At 40.8% G+C, this 18,428-nt stretch overlaps 1 protein-coding gene across 6 annotated transcripts in view; it reads left to right on the forward strand.

The window, feature by feature from the left end:
- Positions 1-15,877, forward strand: part of LOC144688743 (death-associated protein kinase 3-like) — a 40,356-nt gene extending 24,479 nt beyond the window's left edge. For all 6 annotated transcript variants that reach the window (XM_078555640.1, XM_078555644.1, XM_078555642.1 and 3 more), the window contains exons 5-9: positions 2,773-2,821; positions 4,365-4,391; positions 8,363-8,515; positions 9,350-9,395; positions 13,923-15,877. In XM_078555640.1, coding sequence (XP_078411766.1) covers positions 2,773-2,821; positions 4,365-4,391; positions 8,363-8,515; positions 9,350-9,395; positions 13,923-14,465 — 818 coding nt within the window. In that variant the 3' untranslated portion in view covers positions 14,466-15,877. The remainder of the gene's footprint in view (positions 1-2,772; positions 2,822-4,364; positions 4,392-8,362; positions 8,516-9,349; positions 9,396-13,922) is intronic.
- The last annotated feature ends 2,551 nt before the right edge of the window (positions 15,878-18,428 follow it).

Consider the following 18,428-nt stretch of genomic DNA (forward strand, 5'->3'; position numbering starts at 1 on the left):
ATCTGGAGCCTAACACTTTTTTCGATTGTTGCCAATGGGCAGCATGTTCCATCTCAACTCAATATGCTGTCTCACCTGAGTTCACTGCCTTCCTAAATCCCTTAATCTCTCCCTCCATTTATATGCTCCCGGATCTGTATTCTCGGCCAACCCCTTGATAAGAACATTACACCCCTTTATTTTGACCAACTGCATCTGCAAAGGAACAATGTCCAGGGTAGCAGGGAGAAGGCAGGAGAATGTCACAAGGTGAATTGCTCATTTGGAGAGCTGGTGCAGAAACAACAGGCCGAATAGCCTTTTTCAATTCTGTGATCATACGAATTAGGAGCAGGAGTAGGCCACTCAGCCGCTCAAGCCTGCTTCGGCATTAAATAAGATCATAGCTGATCTGATTGTAACCTCAACTCTACATTCCCACCTAGCCCCAAGAACTTTTCACCCCCTTGCTTATCAAGAGTCTGTCTAGCTCTGCCTTAAAAGCATTCAAAGACTCTGCTTCCACTGCCTTTTGAAGAAGAGGGTTCCAAAGACACTCAACCCTCAGAGAAAAAATTTCTCCTCATCTCTATCTTAAATGGGTGACCCCTTATTTTTAAACAGTGACACCTAGTTCTAGATTCTTCAAGAAAAGGAAACACCCTTTCCACATCTACCCTGTCAAGACCCCTCAGGCTCTTATCTGTTTCAATCAAGCCACCTCTTACTCTTCGAAACTCCAGAAGATGCAAGCATCCTTCCTTAAATAAGGAGAACAATACTGTACACAGTATTCCAGATGTGGTCTCAGTAATGCCATGTGTAACTGAAGCATAACTCTATTTTTGTATTCAGTTCCCCTCACAATAAACAATAACATTCTATTAGCTTTCCTAATTACTTGCTGTACCTACATGCTAACCTTTTGTGATTCATGTACGAGGACACCCAGATCCCTCTGCACCCCAGCGCTCTGCAATCTCTCACCATTTAGATAATATGCTTCTTTTTCATTCTTCCTGCCAAAATGGACATTATCACATTTTCCCATATTATGCTTCATTTGCCAGATCTTTGCCCACTCACTTAACCTATCTATAATCCTTTGTAACCTCCTTATGTCCTCTTCACAACTCGCTTTCCTACATATCTTTGTATCATCAGCAAATTTAGCAACCACACTTTCATCCAAGTCATTTACATAAATTGTAAAAGGTTGAGGCCCCAATACTGATACCTGTGTTACACCTTGTCGGCCAGAAAATAATCCATTTATGCTTACTCTGTTTCTTGTTAGGTAGCCAATCTTCTATCCATGCCAATATCTCACCCCCATGCCATGATCTTTTATTTTCAGCAATAAACCTTGATGTGGCACCTTATCATATGCATCCCAGAAACCTAGGTACAATACATCCGCCGGTTCCCCTTTATCCACAGCACATGTTACTTCTCCAAAGAACTCCAATAAATTGTTTAAACATGATTTCCCTCTCACGTTGACTCTGCCTGATTACCTTGAATTTATCTAAGTGCCCTGCTATAATGTCTTTAATGATGGCTTCTAACATTTTCCCTCTGACAGATGTTAAGCTAACTGGCCTGTAGTTTCCTGCTTTCTGTCTCCCTTTTTGTATAAATCAGACTGTATAATGGACAGAGTGTCTACAGGAAGCACCTGGATCTGCACCTAAAGCGCTGTAAGCTGCAGGGCTATGGGCCGGATGCGGGAAAGTGGGATTAGAAAGGGCACCTGGGTGTCCTCGGGCTGGCATGGACCAGATGGGCCAAATAGCCTCCTTCTGTGCTGTAACTTTTCTATGGTTCTAAGGTTTGAATTTATCTCTGAGCCTGTTGCACTTTGAGAGCACTTTGCTGTTTTGAAACTAGAAGTCCGGTCACAATGGCCTCATAATTGCTTCCCTTATCTCTTTTCTCCCTATCAATGTAGCCTTCTTACCTTCATCTACAGGTCAGAGTTATGATTTTGTTGAAATTTTATAAAGCTCTGATTAGGCCTGAACTAGAGTATTGATCCCCCACAGTTTTGGAAGGATGTCAGGGTCTTGAGAGAGTGCAGAGTAGATTCTCCAGAATGGTTCCAGTGCTGAGGAATTTTAGTTACAAGGTTAGGTTTGAAAAACTGGTGTTGGAGCAAAGGAGATGTGATAGAAGTGTACAAAATTATGACAGGTTTAGGTAAAGTAGACATAGCAAAACTGTTCCCATTAGCTCATGGTACAAGGACTAGAGGACACAAATTTAATGTCTTGGGGCAAGAGATGCAGGAGGAATATGAGGAAGAACTTTTTCACGCAGCGAGTGGAAATGACCTGGAATTCACTACCCACAAAGGGGATGGAGGCAGAAACGATCAACGATCTCAAAAGGAAATTAGATGGGCACTTGAAGGAAATAAACTTGCAGGGCTACAGGGATCGAGCAGGGTCTGGGATTAACTGGATTGCTCCGCAGAGAGCCAGCATGACTTTGAGGGCCCTTGGGCATGGAAGATCCCATTAAACTGACTAAAATATCTGGGGAATTTCACAATTTCAGTGATTGAACTATTCTTGTTTGGTGCTTGTAGGGAGGGGTGAAAAATATAACAGCACTACATTGATCTCAATTACTCTATTCATGTTGTTGGTTTTAAGAAAGGAAACATTCATACTATATTTATCGACCATTATTATTTGTTCTTCCCTCTTTCTCCTGTCCATTCCCTTACAGCACTAGGATGGAGTTGCTGTAGCACATTGAACACTTTTTTTTTTCTTTTTCTTCCATTAGCTCCTGAAATAGTAAATTATGAGCCTTTGGCTTTGGAAGCAGACATGTGGTAAGATCACCCTTACTTGCTTAATGAAATGTGCTATTGCTTTTTTTAAAGTAGATATATTATTTTCATTTCCTTCCTCTGCCCTTGGCTTCAGCTTCCCTCCTCCTGAAGACCAACCTAGGCTGCAGTACAGTTCATGTGTGCTGACTGCCTTTCTGTAGCTCTTGCAACTAACCATTGAACATATGTGCTGAGGCATAAAATCTCAGCAGGATATCCAACTGTGAGAGGTATAACAGCTGGTCATGTTCTTGACCTTGCAACCTGTTTGCAGATGGCATTGTTGGGTGATGACCAGAGCAACTCCTGAGTATATTTTGTATTGCATCGCAGTAATCTATTTTTTGATTTAAATGGATGTAAGAATTTCAGAAATAGGTTCAACTGTACCGAGATCACATTTCTAATGCATGGTATCTTTAAGCCTTTCTATAATCTAGACATTGCTTCTCTTGGTTGCTGGAACCCAGTAAATTGATCTACCCAATGTTCTTGTTTTACGGCTCTCCTTAGAAAGAGTGTGCAGTCACTAAGTTATTTTGGTGTCATTTGTAGGAACTTGGCTTTTAAGTGAGTTCATTTTGTTATTGGTTTTGAACTTCACACAAGTCTAATGCTGACTATGCCAGTGTATTGAGAGTTATGGTTTACAAAGTGTCATAGAACTCAGCAATATGGTTAAGTGAATGGGCCAAAATTTGGCAGATGGAGTTTAACATGGATAAGTGTGAGGTTATCCATTTTGGTTGGAAGAATAAAAAGGCGACTTATTATTTAAATAGAGAGAAACTTCAGAATGCTTCAGTGCAGAGGGACCTGGGTGTCCTCATGCATGAATCACTGAAAGCTAGTATGCAGGTACAGCAGGTAATGAGGAAGGCAAATGGAGTTTTGGCATTTATTGCTAAAGGAATAGAGTTTAAAAATAAGGAAGTGTTGTTGCAACTGTACAAGGCATTGGTGTGACCGCACCTGGAGCACTGTGCACAGTTTTGGTCCCCTTACTTGAGGAAGGATGTAGTTGCACTGGAGACGGTTCAGAGGAGGTTCACTAGATTGATTCAAGAGATGCGGGGCTTGTCTTATGAGGCGCGATTGAGCAGTCTAGGTCTATACTCCCTAGAGTTTAGAAGGTTGAGAAGCGATCTAATTGAGGTATATAAGATGCTAAAGGGGATAGACAAAGTAGATGTGGAACGCATGTTTCCTCTTGTGGGGCATTCTAGAACGAGAGGCCATAGTTTTAGGCTAAGGGGTGATAGATTTAAATCAGAGATGAGGAATTACTTTTCTCAAAGGGTCGTGAATCTGTGGAATTCACTACCTCAGAGTGCAGTGGATGCCAGGACGCTGAATAAATTTGAGGAGGCGATAGACAGATTTTTAATTTGTAATGGATTGAAAGGTTATGGGGAGAGGGCGGGAAATTGGAGTTGAGGCCGAAATGAGATCAGCCATGATCGTATTGAATGGCGGGGCAGGCTCAAGGGGCTGAATTGCCTACTCCTGCTCCTAATTCTTATGTTCTTTCTTTCAATTGCAGGAGCATTGGTGTGATCACCTATATTCTGTAAGTATGTCAGTGATGCTGCTTCATGCCTGAATTCCTGAAGAGTATTGTATAATTCAGACTATAATTCCTGTTCATTATAAATGATCTAGTTGGGTCTTGCCAAAGCACGTTCATTGTAGGCAGTTGAAATAATTACATATTCACTTTTGATTATGAAGCATTTTTAGAGCTAAGTGTTGTGACTGAACATGTATCCTGCAATAAGGTGAAAGTCTTTTGAGTTGGTGCTGATTTTTCTTCCTTTTCTGACATTCACTCCAGAGGCACCAGCAGCCCTCTTTACCCAAGTTGCCATTCTTATATTTAAAAAAATGCTAGTTTGTTTTCTACTGCCTCTCAGCCTCCCTCCTCCCTTTCTGGCCAACTTTCCCCTGACCCTGCGCCTTCTCAGCTTCACCAACCCCCTACTCCCACCCCAGCCAACTGTCTACATCCAAGCTCACAGACAAATACTTTCCAGCAGGAGGTCAGGGGCAATGACCTGGTTAGTTTAATTTTTGCTTCCATTCCTGCCCAGGGCTGCTGAATTCAATTACAGTGACTAAATACTAGCCTTGCCTGAAATAAGCCAACACAAACATGACATCAAATCTGGAAGATTTTGGTCTCTGTATTAAGTGCTACCATGGGATGTGTTGGGTCCAATTTAGCCTCTGTAAAGTGCCCCACAATATCTACTCCTGGGATGCAGTGTAGCCCCGAATACTCTTGAAACACGTTTCCTCTGCATCCGTGAGCTTGGGTTGAAAGCAGCTCTTTTAAACAGGTAGGAACATTTAAATTAAATGCTGACGATGTAGTGGTAATGTCAAAACAATAATGTAAATAGTTCCTTCTCAGGTATTTTCCCGCTTCCTTTCAAACAGCCATGCTTGCTCCTTCATCAAAGAAAACACCCTCACCCCCTCTGTCCTTTCAAATTGCTGCTCCATCTCCAATCACCTTCCCCCTCAAGTCCTTAAACGTATTGTCAGCCCCTTAAATTTCTGCCCATTTTCCCAACAATTCCATGTTTGAACCTCTCCAATCAGGCTTCTGCCCTGCACTGTAAAAACCCTAATCAAAGTCACATTTGACAAAGAGAAAGCTGGAAATACTCAGCAGGTCAGGCAACATCTGGAGAGAGAAAGTGAGTGTGTTAAATTTTCAGATAAATGACCTTTCTTTTGTTCTGATTAAAGGTTATTGACTTGTGTTTCACTTTCTACAGAAGCTGCCTGACCTGCTGAGCATTTGCAGCATTATTTGTTTTATTTCAGGTTTCCAGTATCCGCAGTATTTTGCTCACATGTGACACCCCCTGTGACCATGGCGCATTGACCTCCTCATAATTCTCCATCTCCCTGCAGTTTCTGACCACACCAGGTTACCTGGTAACTTCTTAAAAATTCTTTCATGGGACGTGGGCGTTGTTGGCTAGGCCAGCATTTTTTATTGCTTATCTTTAATTGCCTTTGTGAAGGTGGTGGTGAGCTGCCGCCTTGAAACGCTGCAGTCCATGTAGTGTAGGTACGCCTACTGTACTGTTAGGGATGGAGTTCCAGGATTTTGACCTAGCGACAGTGAAGGAACGGCGATATAGTTCCAAGTCATGATGGTTTGTGGTTTGATGGGGAACTTGCAGGTGGTGGTGTTCCCATCCATCTGTTGCCCTTGTCCTAGGTGGTAGAGGTCACAGGTTTGGAAGATGCTGTTGAAGGAGCCTTGGTGAGTTGCTGCAGTTCATCTTATAGACTTTAACAGCAGCAAAATGGAGTAGGAATGCCATAGAATTAGTGTTACATGACCTTGATATCTGCAGGCTAGTTTGTGCTCGAACTGGACTATAAAAGATATGCAGAGGAGAAACAAAAAACTTTATATGTCTTTTAACAGAAGTCCTTGTGCCAATCCCTTGATAATCAAAGTTAACAAGGAACATGTTAAGTGGCGAATCTGCTGTGATGCGGTTGTGCACTTTAAAATTCTTTCGAGTTATCAACAGTCACAGATTGCAACTCTTTCGAGTACAATCACAGTTCTTGGTTTCCGGGAGTGGGACATGATCCCACAACCCTCTAATTCAAAGGCGAGGGTGCTATGAACTGAGCCACAGCTGGCACCTCTTGTGTACTTTAAACTCTTTCGAGTTATCAACAGTCACAGATTGCAACTCTTTCGAGTACAATCACAGTTCTTGGTTTCCGGGAGTGGGACATGAACCCACAACCCTCTGGTTCAAAGGCGAGGGTGTACTTTAAGTGGAACATAATCATTGATCAGTTAACCATAACGAGACCCTGTTCAGGGGAAGGTTGGTCAGGCAAAAAATCTCTACTTGACTACTCTTAATAATATGCTTTGCTATCTAAGATCTTGGATTAAATCAAGCATCCAAGGTTATATAAAAACAAAATGCTGGAAATACTTAGCAGGTCACAGACCTGAAAAATTAACTCCGATTTTCTCCCCACAGATGCTGCCTGACTTGAGTGTTTCCAATATTTTTTGTTTTCATTTCCAATTTCCAGCATACACAGAGTTTTGCTTTGTGTTATCTAAAATTATATATTATGTTTTAACTTGAAAGCTAGCCTTGGTGAAGAGTGACCAATTTGTTAAGCTGCCTGAAATATAGCTTACTTCAGACAAGTGAAGGTACCTAAAGCTTTAGCTTTGACCTTCATAGAATCGTATAGAACAGGAGGAGGCTATTTGACCCTTCACGCCTGTGTTGTCTCTTTGAAGAGCAATCTAATTAGTCCCACTTTGCTATTTTCTCCATAGCCTTCAAATTTTTCCTTTTCAAGAACATAATCTTTAAAATTTACTAATTTAATAAGCTTGAAAGTTACTATTGAAATGGCTTCCACTGCGCTTTCAGATAGTGCATCCCAAGTCATCATAACTCTCTGGGTAAATTAGTTTATCCTCATCTTCCAATTATGTTAAATTACCCTCTTAAGGGCAATTAGGATGGGCAATAAATGCTGGTTTAGGCAGTGATATCCACATCCCGTGAAAGAATAAAAAAAGACTCTGCTGGTTACTAACCCTCCTTCCAGTGAAAAAAGCTTCTCCCTGCCTGTATCAAAATTCCTCATAATTTGCCTCTATTAAATCCCCCTTAATCTTTCCTGCTATAAGGAGAATAATCCCAGCTTCTCTAGTGTCTATATACAGCTGAATCTTGAATAATTTCCACAATTTTCAGTACGCAATTATATTGAGACAAGTATGAAAAATTTGTAGATTGAAATTCAAGGTGTGTAACAGAATAATCCAAGAGTTAACTCAGTAATAAAATATCTGGAAATATTGAGATATACCTAAATAATGAAGCATGTGTCAGATAGATATTGGAGAGGAAAGAACATGTGCTGACATACAAGGAGGATTAAAGGTGACAAATGTTAAGACTGGTGCTGGAAATCTGAAACAAAAATTGAAAATGCTGATAATACTCAGTATCTGTGAAGAGAAACAAAGCTATTTATGGGCCATAGCACGCTGAACATAGCTAAAGATCTGATTTTGAACGTTAGCTAAGGTGAATGCAGATAATGGTGTGATAATGTTGAGTTATTATACTGCATGTAATGATTAATTAGCAAGTATATTATTCTTGCCTGCATAGAATATAGTAGTTAGTGATGGGTCTCCTTTTCTTCTTCAGCCCTTGAAATCTGAGGTGAGCTAAATGTTAAATACTCAAACAATATTGTTTCCTGTATTCCAATTTTGCTGACTGAACTGTGGCTTCTGTCTGATGATTCCATCCTTGCAAAATTTTGGACAGAAATCTATTTCTTGATTGCTATATTTGTAAGAAAACGTTTAATATGTAAAAACCTCCCTTCTTTCAGATTAGTTGAGTTAATTATGATCCAAAGTTGCACGTCCACTTTGGACTGAAGAACCAGCCAGTTGAATGTTGTATGTTGCTGGTGAATACTTAGTGACAGAAATGTCTTTTTTCCCATCACCAGTTTGAGCGGTGCTTCTCCATTTCTTGGTGAAACCAAACAAGAAACCTTAACAAACATTTCTGCTGTGAACTATGACTTTGATGAAGAATATTTCAGCAACACCAGTGAGTTAGCGAAGGACTTCATCCGTAGGCTTCTGGTGAAAGACCCAAAGTAAGAATTACTTTTGTCAAATTCATGGTAGTAGTGAGCATCAAATGCACCTTTACTGAGTTAGAAGGAACAGTTGTTTAACATGAAGATTTTACTCTAAGGTTTAAGGATTTACTTCTTTAAAAATAATTTTATTCAAAATTGCTATTTCCCACCTCTAGTATTGTCACCTTCCCACTCCCCAAACTTGTCTCCTTGCAACTCAAAACAGACCAGATATTCATGCAGTTGAACACTTGGGTTAAAAACAAAAAATGCTGGAAAAATGCAGCATGTCTGGCAGCATCTGTGGAGTGAGAAACAGAGTTGGCGTTTCGAGCCCGTTTGACTCTTCTTCAGCTCTGAAGAAGAGTCATATGGACTCGAATTGTTAATTCTGTTTCTCCCTCCACAGATGCTGCCAGGCATGCTGCATTTGTCCAGCATTTTTTGTTTTTATTTCAGATTTCCAGCATCCACAGTATTTTGCTTTCATCATTGAACACTTGGCTTAGTTCAAATCCAGAGATGCTGGTTGCTTAAATTCATCTCCATTACATGACTTTTATTAGTTGTGAGCTGTACCAATAGTTAGAATTCAGGCAAAACTTGACAGCCCTCTCACCTGGACTGAATCAAGTTTTGTGTCAACTAGTAAAGGTGGGGATTGACATTGCTGGTACAAATGAAAACGCTGGTAGTACAACCTGACCCCCTGCACTTGACTGGCAGAGGAACCTTGATTGGGAAACAAGCTGTGAGTGAAGGAAAATGGGGGAGGAAAAAAATAAATGTGGAGACTTGACCATTCAGCAATGGGCCTTTTGCAATTTCATATCTTTTGCGTCCTTTTAGGAAAAGAATGACCATTGGTGACAGTCTAGAACATCCATGGATTAAGGTAACCTTATTTTATGCTGCCATCCTCCGTTCATCCAATAATTTCCTTTTAACATTGCTGTGCTAACATTGTCTGTAGGGTGGTAGTCTGCTTCCCACGTTGTGTTGTTTGTAACCAGCCACCATTAGGTGCTTATCATAGAAGCATGGAATCATAGATGTTTACAGAAGGAGGCCATTTGGCCTGTTGTGTCCATGTTGGCTCTCTGCAAGAGCAACTCCTAGTTCTCTACCCCCCCTCCCCCCCTACCCGTAGCCCTGCAGATATTTTTCTCTTCTGATAATCGTTGAATTCCCTTTAAGGCTTTGATTGACTCTGCCTCCACCACACTCTCAGGCAGTGCATTCCAGACCCCAGCCACTGTGTTTCTAAAAAAAATAAAAGGTTTTCCTCATGTTGCCATTGCTTCTTTTGCCAATCATCTTAAATCACTGTCCTCTGATTCTTGATCCTTCAAGCATGGGGAACAGTTTCCCCCTATTTACTCTGCGCAGATCCCTCATGATTTTGAACATTTCTATCAAATCTCCTCTTAACCTTCTCCAAGGAGAACAGCTCTAGCTTCTCCAATCTATCCACATAACTGAAGTTCCTCACCCCAGAACCATTCTTGTGAATCTTTTCTGTACCCCCTCTAATGCCTTCATATCCTTCCTAAAGTGTGGTGTCCAGAATTGGGACACAATATTCCGTACAGGTTCCCTGCTTTTGTACTTTATATCCCAGTATATAAAGTCCAGGATCCTGTATGCTTTATTAACTACTTTATCAACCTGCCCTGTCACCTTAAATGATTTATGCACAAACACCCCCAGATCCCTCTGTTCCTGCATCATTTTTAAAATTTTACCTTTATATCACCTGTCCTCCTCCTTCCTAACAAAATGAATCATTTCACACTTTTCTGCATTAAATTGCAGCTGCCATTTGTCCACCCATTCCACCAGCCTGCCCATGTCCTCTTTAAGTCTATCACCATCCTCCTCACAGTTCACACTACTTTTTGTGTCACCTGAAATTGTGCCCTGACCACCTAAGTCTAGTCATTAATATATATCAAGAATAACAGGGGTTCTAACACTACCCCTGGGGAACTCCACTATATGCCTTCCTCCAGTCCAAAACCAACCACTCACTATTAATCTGATTCCTGTCACTCAGCCAATTTTGTATCCACATTGCTACTGTCCCTAATATTCCATGAGTTCTCACTTTGCTGACAAGCCTGTTGCAGGCACTTCATTTAAATGCCTTTTGAAAGTCCATGTACACTACATCAACTGCATTACCCTCATCTACCCTCTCAGCTACCTACCAATAAACTTAATTAAGTTAGTTAAGCAGAATTTGCCCTTAACAAATACATGCTGATTTTCCTTAATTGATCCACATTTGTCCAAGTGACCTGTTAATTTTGTCTTTAATTATTGTTTTCTAAAGTATTTCCCACTGAGGTCAAACTGACTGGCTTGTAGTTGCTGGGCTTATCCTTGCACCTTTTCTTTTGAACATAGGTGTCACATTTGCAATTCTCAAGTCCTCTGGTACCAACCCTGTATCTAAGGAGGAGTTGAAAGATTATGGCCAGTGCCTTTGCAATTTCCACCCTTGCTCCCCTGAGTATCCTTGGATGCATCCCATCCAGTCTGGTGACTTACAAACTTTATGTACAGTCAGCCCTTTACTAATACCAGCTCTTTATCAATTTTTAACCAACAAGAGTCTTAACGACCTCCTCTTTCACCATGTCTTGGACAGCATCTTCTTCCTTGCTAAAGACAGATGCAAAGTACTCAATTAGCACCCCAATCATGCCACCTGCCTCCTTGCATAAATGTCTCTTTCAGTCCTTAATTGGCTTCAATCCTTTTACTGTTCTTCTACTATTTACATGCCTAAAGAAGACTTTTGGGTTCCCTTTGATGTTAGCTGCCAGCCTCTTCTTGTACTCTCTCTTTGCTTCTTTTTTTTCCACTTCTTTGCACCTCCGAGCGTTCTATAATCAGCTTAGTTCTCAATTGTATTATCTACCTGACATCTGTCATATGCATCCGTTTTCTGTTTTATCTTACTCACTTATCACTTTTGTCATCCAAGGACCCCTGGATTTGTTTGTCATACCTTTTTCCCTTGTGGCAATCTACTTTGACTGCACCACAACTATCTTCTCTGGTAGCCCATTGTTGCATTACAATTTTGTCTTTCAATCTTTGATTCCAATTTTCCTAGGCCTGATCTGTTCTTACCCCTGTGAAGTTGGCCCTCTCTTAATTAATGATTTTACTTTTAGTTGTTCCTTGTCCTTTTCCATTGATGACATAAATCTTATGCTTCTTTGATCACTGTCCCCTAAATGTTCCCCTGCGAGCACTTGATCCACTTGACCCACCTCATTCCCCAGAACCAGATCTAGTAGCACCTCCTTCCTCGTTAGGCCAGAAACTTTGGGACCATGGAATTCAGCCATTTTAATTTAGTTTCCGACCTCCACCTCCACAGAGATGTATTCGAAATGCAGCAACAACAAGAGAGCAGACTTAGTATTGACGCTGACAGAGAGGGATATGTGTGTGCCTGTGCAAAATGCTGACTTGTGGCCTTGTCGAACGTGGTGCCAGAGAGTGAGCTGCTGGGTGAGGAGGGAGGGATCGAACACGCCATGTAAACATCGCATCACGGGGACAGTTCTGAGTTTGCCTGTGGTTTGGAGCGCAAGGCAGCTGGGTGGGTGGGACATTCCTGAGTTAGGCAGCACACAGCACAGTTCGCAAGCTCTGTGAAGAGGTACAACAGTGCAACTTTATTTCCTCTTTTCCTCCTGCTGATGGAGTCACATTAGAACTGATTTACAAGTCACTTGGAAGACAAAATAAGCTACCCGTTCATATCTGAAAATTGAACAGTTTTCATCATGGTTGGTTGATTTGCAGCATGAGTTTCATGTTCACACCACAAGTTGAAAATCTACCCGAATGTATCATAATTTATATCAGTTATAAGAACAGACATTGCTTTTTCCAGTTTCTGAAAAACTAATATGCTCCTGAAACTTAGTTTGTCATTAAAACCTTCATTTCAGTTTAGACACAGTTCACTTATCTAAATACAATTTGTGATTATATGAAAAATTTACTGCAACAACCTACGTTTATACAGTGACTTTAATGTAATGAAACATCCCAAGGCACTTCACAGGAGCATTATAAAACAAAGTCACATGAGATATTAGATCAGATGGCTTAAAGCTTGGTCAGAGAGGCTGGTTTTAAGAAGTGCCTTAAAGGAGGTAGGCGAGGTAAAGAGACATAGAGATGTAAGAACAGAATTCTAGAGCTTGGGGTTGAGGCAACTGAAGGCATGGCCACCACTGGTGGAACAATTATAATTGTGAATACACATGATGTCAGAATTCAAGGAGTGCAGATCTTGGAGGGTTGTAAAGTTGGAGGAGATTAGAGGTAGGGAGGGGCGAGGCCATGGAGGGATTTGAAAATAAGATGAGAATTTTAAAGTGGAGGCATTGCTCAACCAGGAGCCAGTATAGGTCAATGAGCACAGGAGTGATGGGTGAACAAGACTTGGTGATTAAGGATATGGGCAAGAGGGCTTTGAATGAACTCAAGTTTACAGAGGATAGAATGTGGGAGGCCAGCCAGGTGTATGTTAAAATAGTCAAATCCAGAGGTAACAAAGGCATGGATTAGGGTTTTGCAGCTGAAGAGCTGAGGTAAGGATGGGGATGGGCAATGTTACAGAGGTAGAAATAAACGGTCTTACTGATTATGCAGATATGTGGTTGGGAGCTCATCTTGGGGTCAGAAAAGCCTGGTTCAGCCTCCAAGAGGGATGAAATTGGTGGCGAGGGAATGGAGTTTATCACTGGGACAGAAGACAATGGCATTGGTTCACAGTCTTGATGGTAATAGAAGGTAAACAAAGGGAAAACTAATGTTTCTGCCCACTTGAAGTCTAATAATTCCACCCATTTAAAATGGCTTAGAAGCTTTTGCATTCAATATGCATCATAAGTGCTATAATTACATGATTCCTTGTCAGAAAAAAAATTCACACCTTTTTTTCTGCGACCATTTTAACCCGGGGCTAATGTCTCCCATCTCCCCCCGCCACCCCATCTGTGTGAACTGCTCCATCTTTGCTCAAGTAATGTGATTCATCCTGTAGCACCATATTGTGCAGGTGTGATGAACATAAAGCTTTAAGGCTCGTAGGGCAGGAGGAGGTTACAGAGTAAGGGAGGGAACCATGTTGGACTTAAGCATGGGGTGATGACTGAATAGGATTTGGTATGAATTAAAATACTGGCATCTTAAATTTATATAGAGTGCTAGGTTGGAGGCCAGCCAGGAGAGCACTGGAATAGTCAACACTAGAGGTATAAATATATGTATGCAGAGTATGCCAAGTTGGTTCAGTGCTGTTGAATATATTACCTGCTGCAGCGTAGGTCTTGTTTAACTCAAAAATGAGCAGAATTAATCTTATTCCTTTTATCTCCACCCTCTAAAGGTGATCAAGAGGAGAAATGTAAGACGTGAAGATAATGGCAAGAAGCCAGAGCGTCGTAGACTGAAGACAACACGCCTCAAGGAGTACACAATCAAGTCACACTCGAGCATGCCTCCAAACAATACCTATGTCAACTTTGAGAGATTCTCGAAAGTCCTGGAAGAAATCAATGCAGTGGATGAAAGCATTCAGGAGCTGGTGAGAAATAAGAAGTCCTTCAAGGAGGACATTGATGCACTCGTTTCCATTTATGATGAGAAGGAATCCTGGTACAAGGAAGAAAATGATAGCATCAGCCAGGATCTTGGGCACATTAAGAATGAAATGCGAAAAACAGAAACCATGAGAAAACAGGCGCAAGATGAAGTCAAATCAACAATGCTGTCCACCAACATTCTGAAACGGAAGTACACAAAGCTCGAAAACCGTTACGATGCACTGGCTGCAGAACTGAAATGGGTTGAGGAGCTCTTGAAGTCCGTAGAGCAGGAGAGAATGCAAGGAGGCGTTGACGATTGTAGCCGACTTGGAGGGATGCGCTAGGTGCCATTTTGTTAAAGAATTTTAAGAAACCACGTACAAATCAGTTGATTAATTTGAAGCCAGCCAAATTGGGCAAGATGGCTTCCTGGTTTCTTCAGCCATTGTCCATACAGCTCAATTTTCAAAACCAACTCCATTTTATTTCAGTTATGTATCTAGGTTTAGGTTTATTGCCAAATATGAATGACATTCCAGTTTGAAAACACCATGAAAGGATGGTGACCTCCTAGTGGATTATCCATTCCACAAACTCTGCATGCTGCAGTTGGCATTGTCTCTGCTGCTGTTGTTTCTCTGGCAAGTGTTGCTTATTTCCAATCACCAGAGGCCATTGTGATCCCAGGGGGCATTGCCATGCTTAATTTGGGGACCTCAGTATTTGGACAGGTGGGGGTTCAGTTGCTATGCAGGACATTCTTCCCTTTGCTATGGACAACTCCTACATCATCACTGCCACTCCCCCTGCCCTCCCATCCTTTCAACTTATCATTTACCTTTTGGGATTACTGCTGACTCATGGGAGTCCCTGTCTTGTGACAACTAAAATGGAGCAGGTTCATTTGGGAAGGCAGCGTACAGACCGAGAGACTTCATCGGAAACATGCTGAGGCGAAGTTGAAGCATTAGGGAGAGCACATAAACCTCCAACTACCCATCTACTCATCCCTTCAAGCACCACCTTTCCAGCATGTGGCAGGGTCTGCAGAGCGTGCGTTGGCCTTACCAGCCATCTCAGTACCCATTGCACTGGAGTGAAAACAAGTCATCCTTGATCCTGAGGGACCACCTAAGAAGAAGATTGGGATTAGATTGTAGACTAACACATTCCTGTCACTTAAAGGAAAGTGTTATTCTGTTTTCACCACTGCGAGTATTTGGGTCTTTTGATGTAGGGAACACAGGTGTACATCTATCTGATCTAAATGGGTGACTGGGTTTTCCCATCGGGTCTGAGGCTTGTCAAATGTAGCCATTTCCCAGTAATCGGAGTGTAATCCACCTAATTTGAAATATTTGATTATAAGAACAGATATGAGAATATTCTATATTTAATGAGTTGTGAAATTTCACCAATTGTTTTAAAATAACTCCCACCATATCTGCAATTACAGCTGTAAAAGCAGTGTAGTTAATAGAACTGAAATATGATCAAATGTGCTGTCCTTTAACCCAGCTTGCTGAAGGAGAATTCCCTTATCTAATAATGTCAGTCTGCTCAGTTGCCCTTGTCTTACACATGGTTAAATGGATCACTATTCAAGTTCAGAGAGTAAAACTTTAGAAATTGTCATTTGACTCATTGTTATCTCCATGATTGCAGCTTGGTGTCATGGATGTAGGAGGAGAAAGCACAAATGTATGAATTGCACTTCAGATCACCAGATTAGTTTGTTTTTGAAGATTGGGGAGTGGGTGGGTGGGGGGGGTGGGGTCGGGGGGGGGGCGGAGGTGGTAAATCTCAAATGTTTCCTCTGTATTTTAAATTGTAAATTCAGCTCTGACTCTCCGTGAAGGGTCCTAACCCAAATCTAGCAGGCAGCTTTTCTCCATTTCTTTTAAAATTGAGAGATGACACCATAATATGAGCTCAGGATTTGGGTTTATATAGACGTTGTGGCCCATTTGTAACCTACAGGAAGTTCTACTGAATCTCTGATTTGATTTAGATGCTGTAATGAGTGTATGCAGTTGATGTTCAGGAAGAATGAGATTGAATCTGTGAAATGCTTCTGTTTGTTTTAAAGGCTGCACATTGGCATCATGGAATCATTTATGTTAGATATTCGCATACTTATGAACACTCTTCTTGTATTTTAGGTAGGAGATATAAATATAATTGCCTTTATACTAGTAGAAGTTGTGTATGACAGAATTAACACTATTGTGATGCCTTGCTCTCTGAAACTGGGCCCTGTCTTAATACCTCAAACTGAGTCTTTGAACGGACATCTGAACAGAGTGAATATCTGATTTCAGGCTGAAACAATCATCTCATTTGTCCTGTTAATGAACATTCTACAGATTACTGAACCAGACTCAATACCTCCTACAAAATGAATATTAAGGACCCTAAATTACTTCTGTAATTCCTTTTTACTTTTAAGCCCAGTAGAAACAAGTTTAACTTAGCAAAATCAGTCATCCATCACCTATCGACAGATCTATTCGGTAAACTGAAACCTTGTTGGGATTGCAGCTCCCGGCATTCTCCAGGACCCGACTGACACCTTGGGTTCAACTGTGGCTGCACCTGTTCCCTGAAATCCTGCCAACACCCCCGGGCCCCAGCAAAGGTAGTTAGGGATATGTAAAATGGCCACTGGCTCTTCAAGAAGTAACTACAATGTCCCCTGTATAATGGGCATGGGCTTTAATTAGAGGATTTTCTTGCACTAGCTGAAGATGTATATTGGAAGTTCATGGATGCAGTTTTCCTCTTTACGAGATGAGTGTTCAGTTTGTGACAGGTTTCCATATCAATAACTTGGCTAAAGTTTTCTGATAAGGACCTGAGTTAGAGTTACCTCACTGTAAATAGAACCTGAGGTTTATTATGACAAGCTGTCACATACCAGCAGGTCCAATACAAGCAGTAAAAGCTACTGCATAAATTTCTCTAACTATCAAGGGTAACATGGCCTGCTCCTGCCTCTTTGTCCTCTCCTTCCCCCGCCACCCCCCTCACCACCTGTACAATTATAACTATGGAACCTCAGCGGATATTCACATCTTTATTTTCATATAACAATCATAGACTTAATATTTGAATTTTATTAACTGCTGAAATAGCACAAACTGATTTTGGCTCATTTTTGTTTTGTTTGAACTTATTTGCTGTTTGTTCATATAAGTTTATTAATAATGGTAACAAGGATTTATTTCATTCAATACATATTGTATTTATCAACATAGAAACAAGCTATTTGACCCAGCGGGTCCCTGCTGGTGTTTATACTACACACAAACCTCCTTCCAACTTCATCTAATCCTATCAACATATCGTGTATTCCTTTTCCCCTCCTCATGCACTTATCTAGCTTTCCTTTAATGCTTTTTTGCCTCAACCACTCCATGTGGTAGTGAGTTCCACTTGCTAAACATAGAAACTGAGCTTCTAACCTAAAGAAATATAAGTCTTGTTGGGTTGTATTTCTATTTGTAAAAACAGCAGGTGAGGGAAAAATTGAAAGATAATATATGCAGGTGCTGCATTGAGGCCAGGTTATAACTCGGGTCTGCTCTTCCTATTTTAATTCCAGAATTGAAAACACTACAAATGGGTGTTTGGCTGCTTGTTGCATGCTGGGTTCCCTCTGTGTTATTGCCTCCTGTACATTACTGGGATGATGCAACTAAACTCACCAATATATTATTTAAAGGAGCACTGAAGTTCTATAAGAGAAATCATTTTGAATTACATTAAAACTGTACTTAAGCTATAAACACGTCTAGCACTCATTTAACACAAAGTTGAAAATACTGAGATGAATAATGAATGAAATGCACCAATTATAAGTTTTGTTGGGTGCTTGAGGTGGGGAGTAGATGGTTCGGGTCTGGCTTGTATTTATCAAGTATTTAGGTTTGAACTAAACATCACTGTGGTTCAGCTCTGGTTTGCTCGTGCTTTTAGTGAATGTTTATTATGCCACCACACCTTTATATGTAAGGTGTACATATTAAAAATATTTTCCCAAGCTACATTTTTCTTGTTTTTTGTAAACTTCATAGAGTGGTATTTAACTGTCTTCGTACACTAATGTAATATGGTATTATCAGAGAAAAGTATTGACGTTTTATAACCATGATGTTTAAAGTGATCAATAAGGTCTGTTTGATACTTTAACACTGAACATTTATAATAAACTTCTCAAATGAAAGAAAATGGTATTTTTATTTATGGTGGATCTGTATGGGTGTCTGCGTACCAATGCTTTACATGTCATTGGTCTACAGCAGGTA

The sequence above is a fragment of the Cetorhinus maximus genome, chromosome 13 (assembly GCF_964194155.1).
Source record: "Cetorhinus maximus chromosome 13, sCetMax3.hap1.1, whole genome shotgun sequence".
Classification (NCBI taxonomy): domain Eukaryota; kingdom Metazoa; phylum Chordata; class Chondrichthyes; order Lamniformes; family Cetorhinidae; genus Cetorhinus; species Cetorhinus maximus.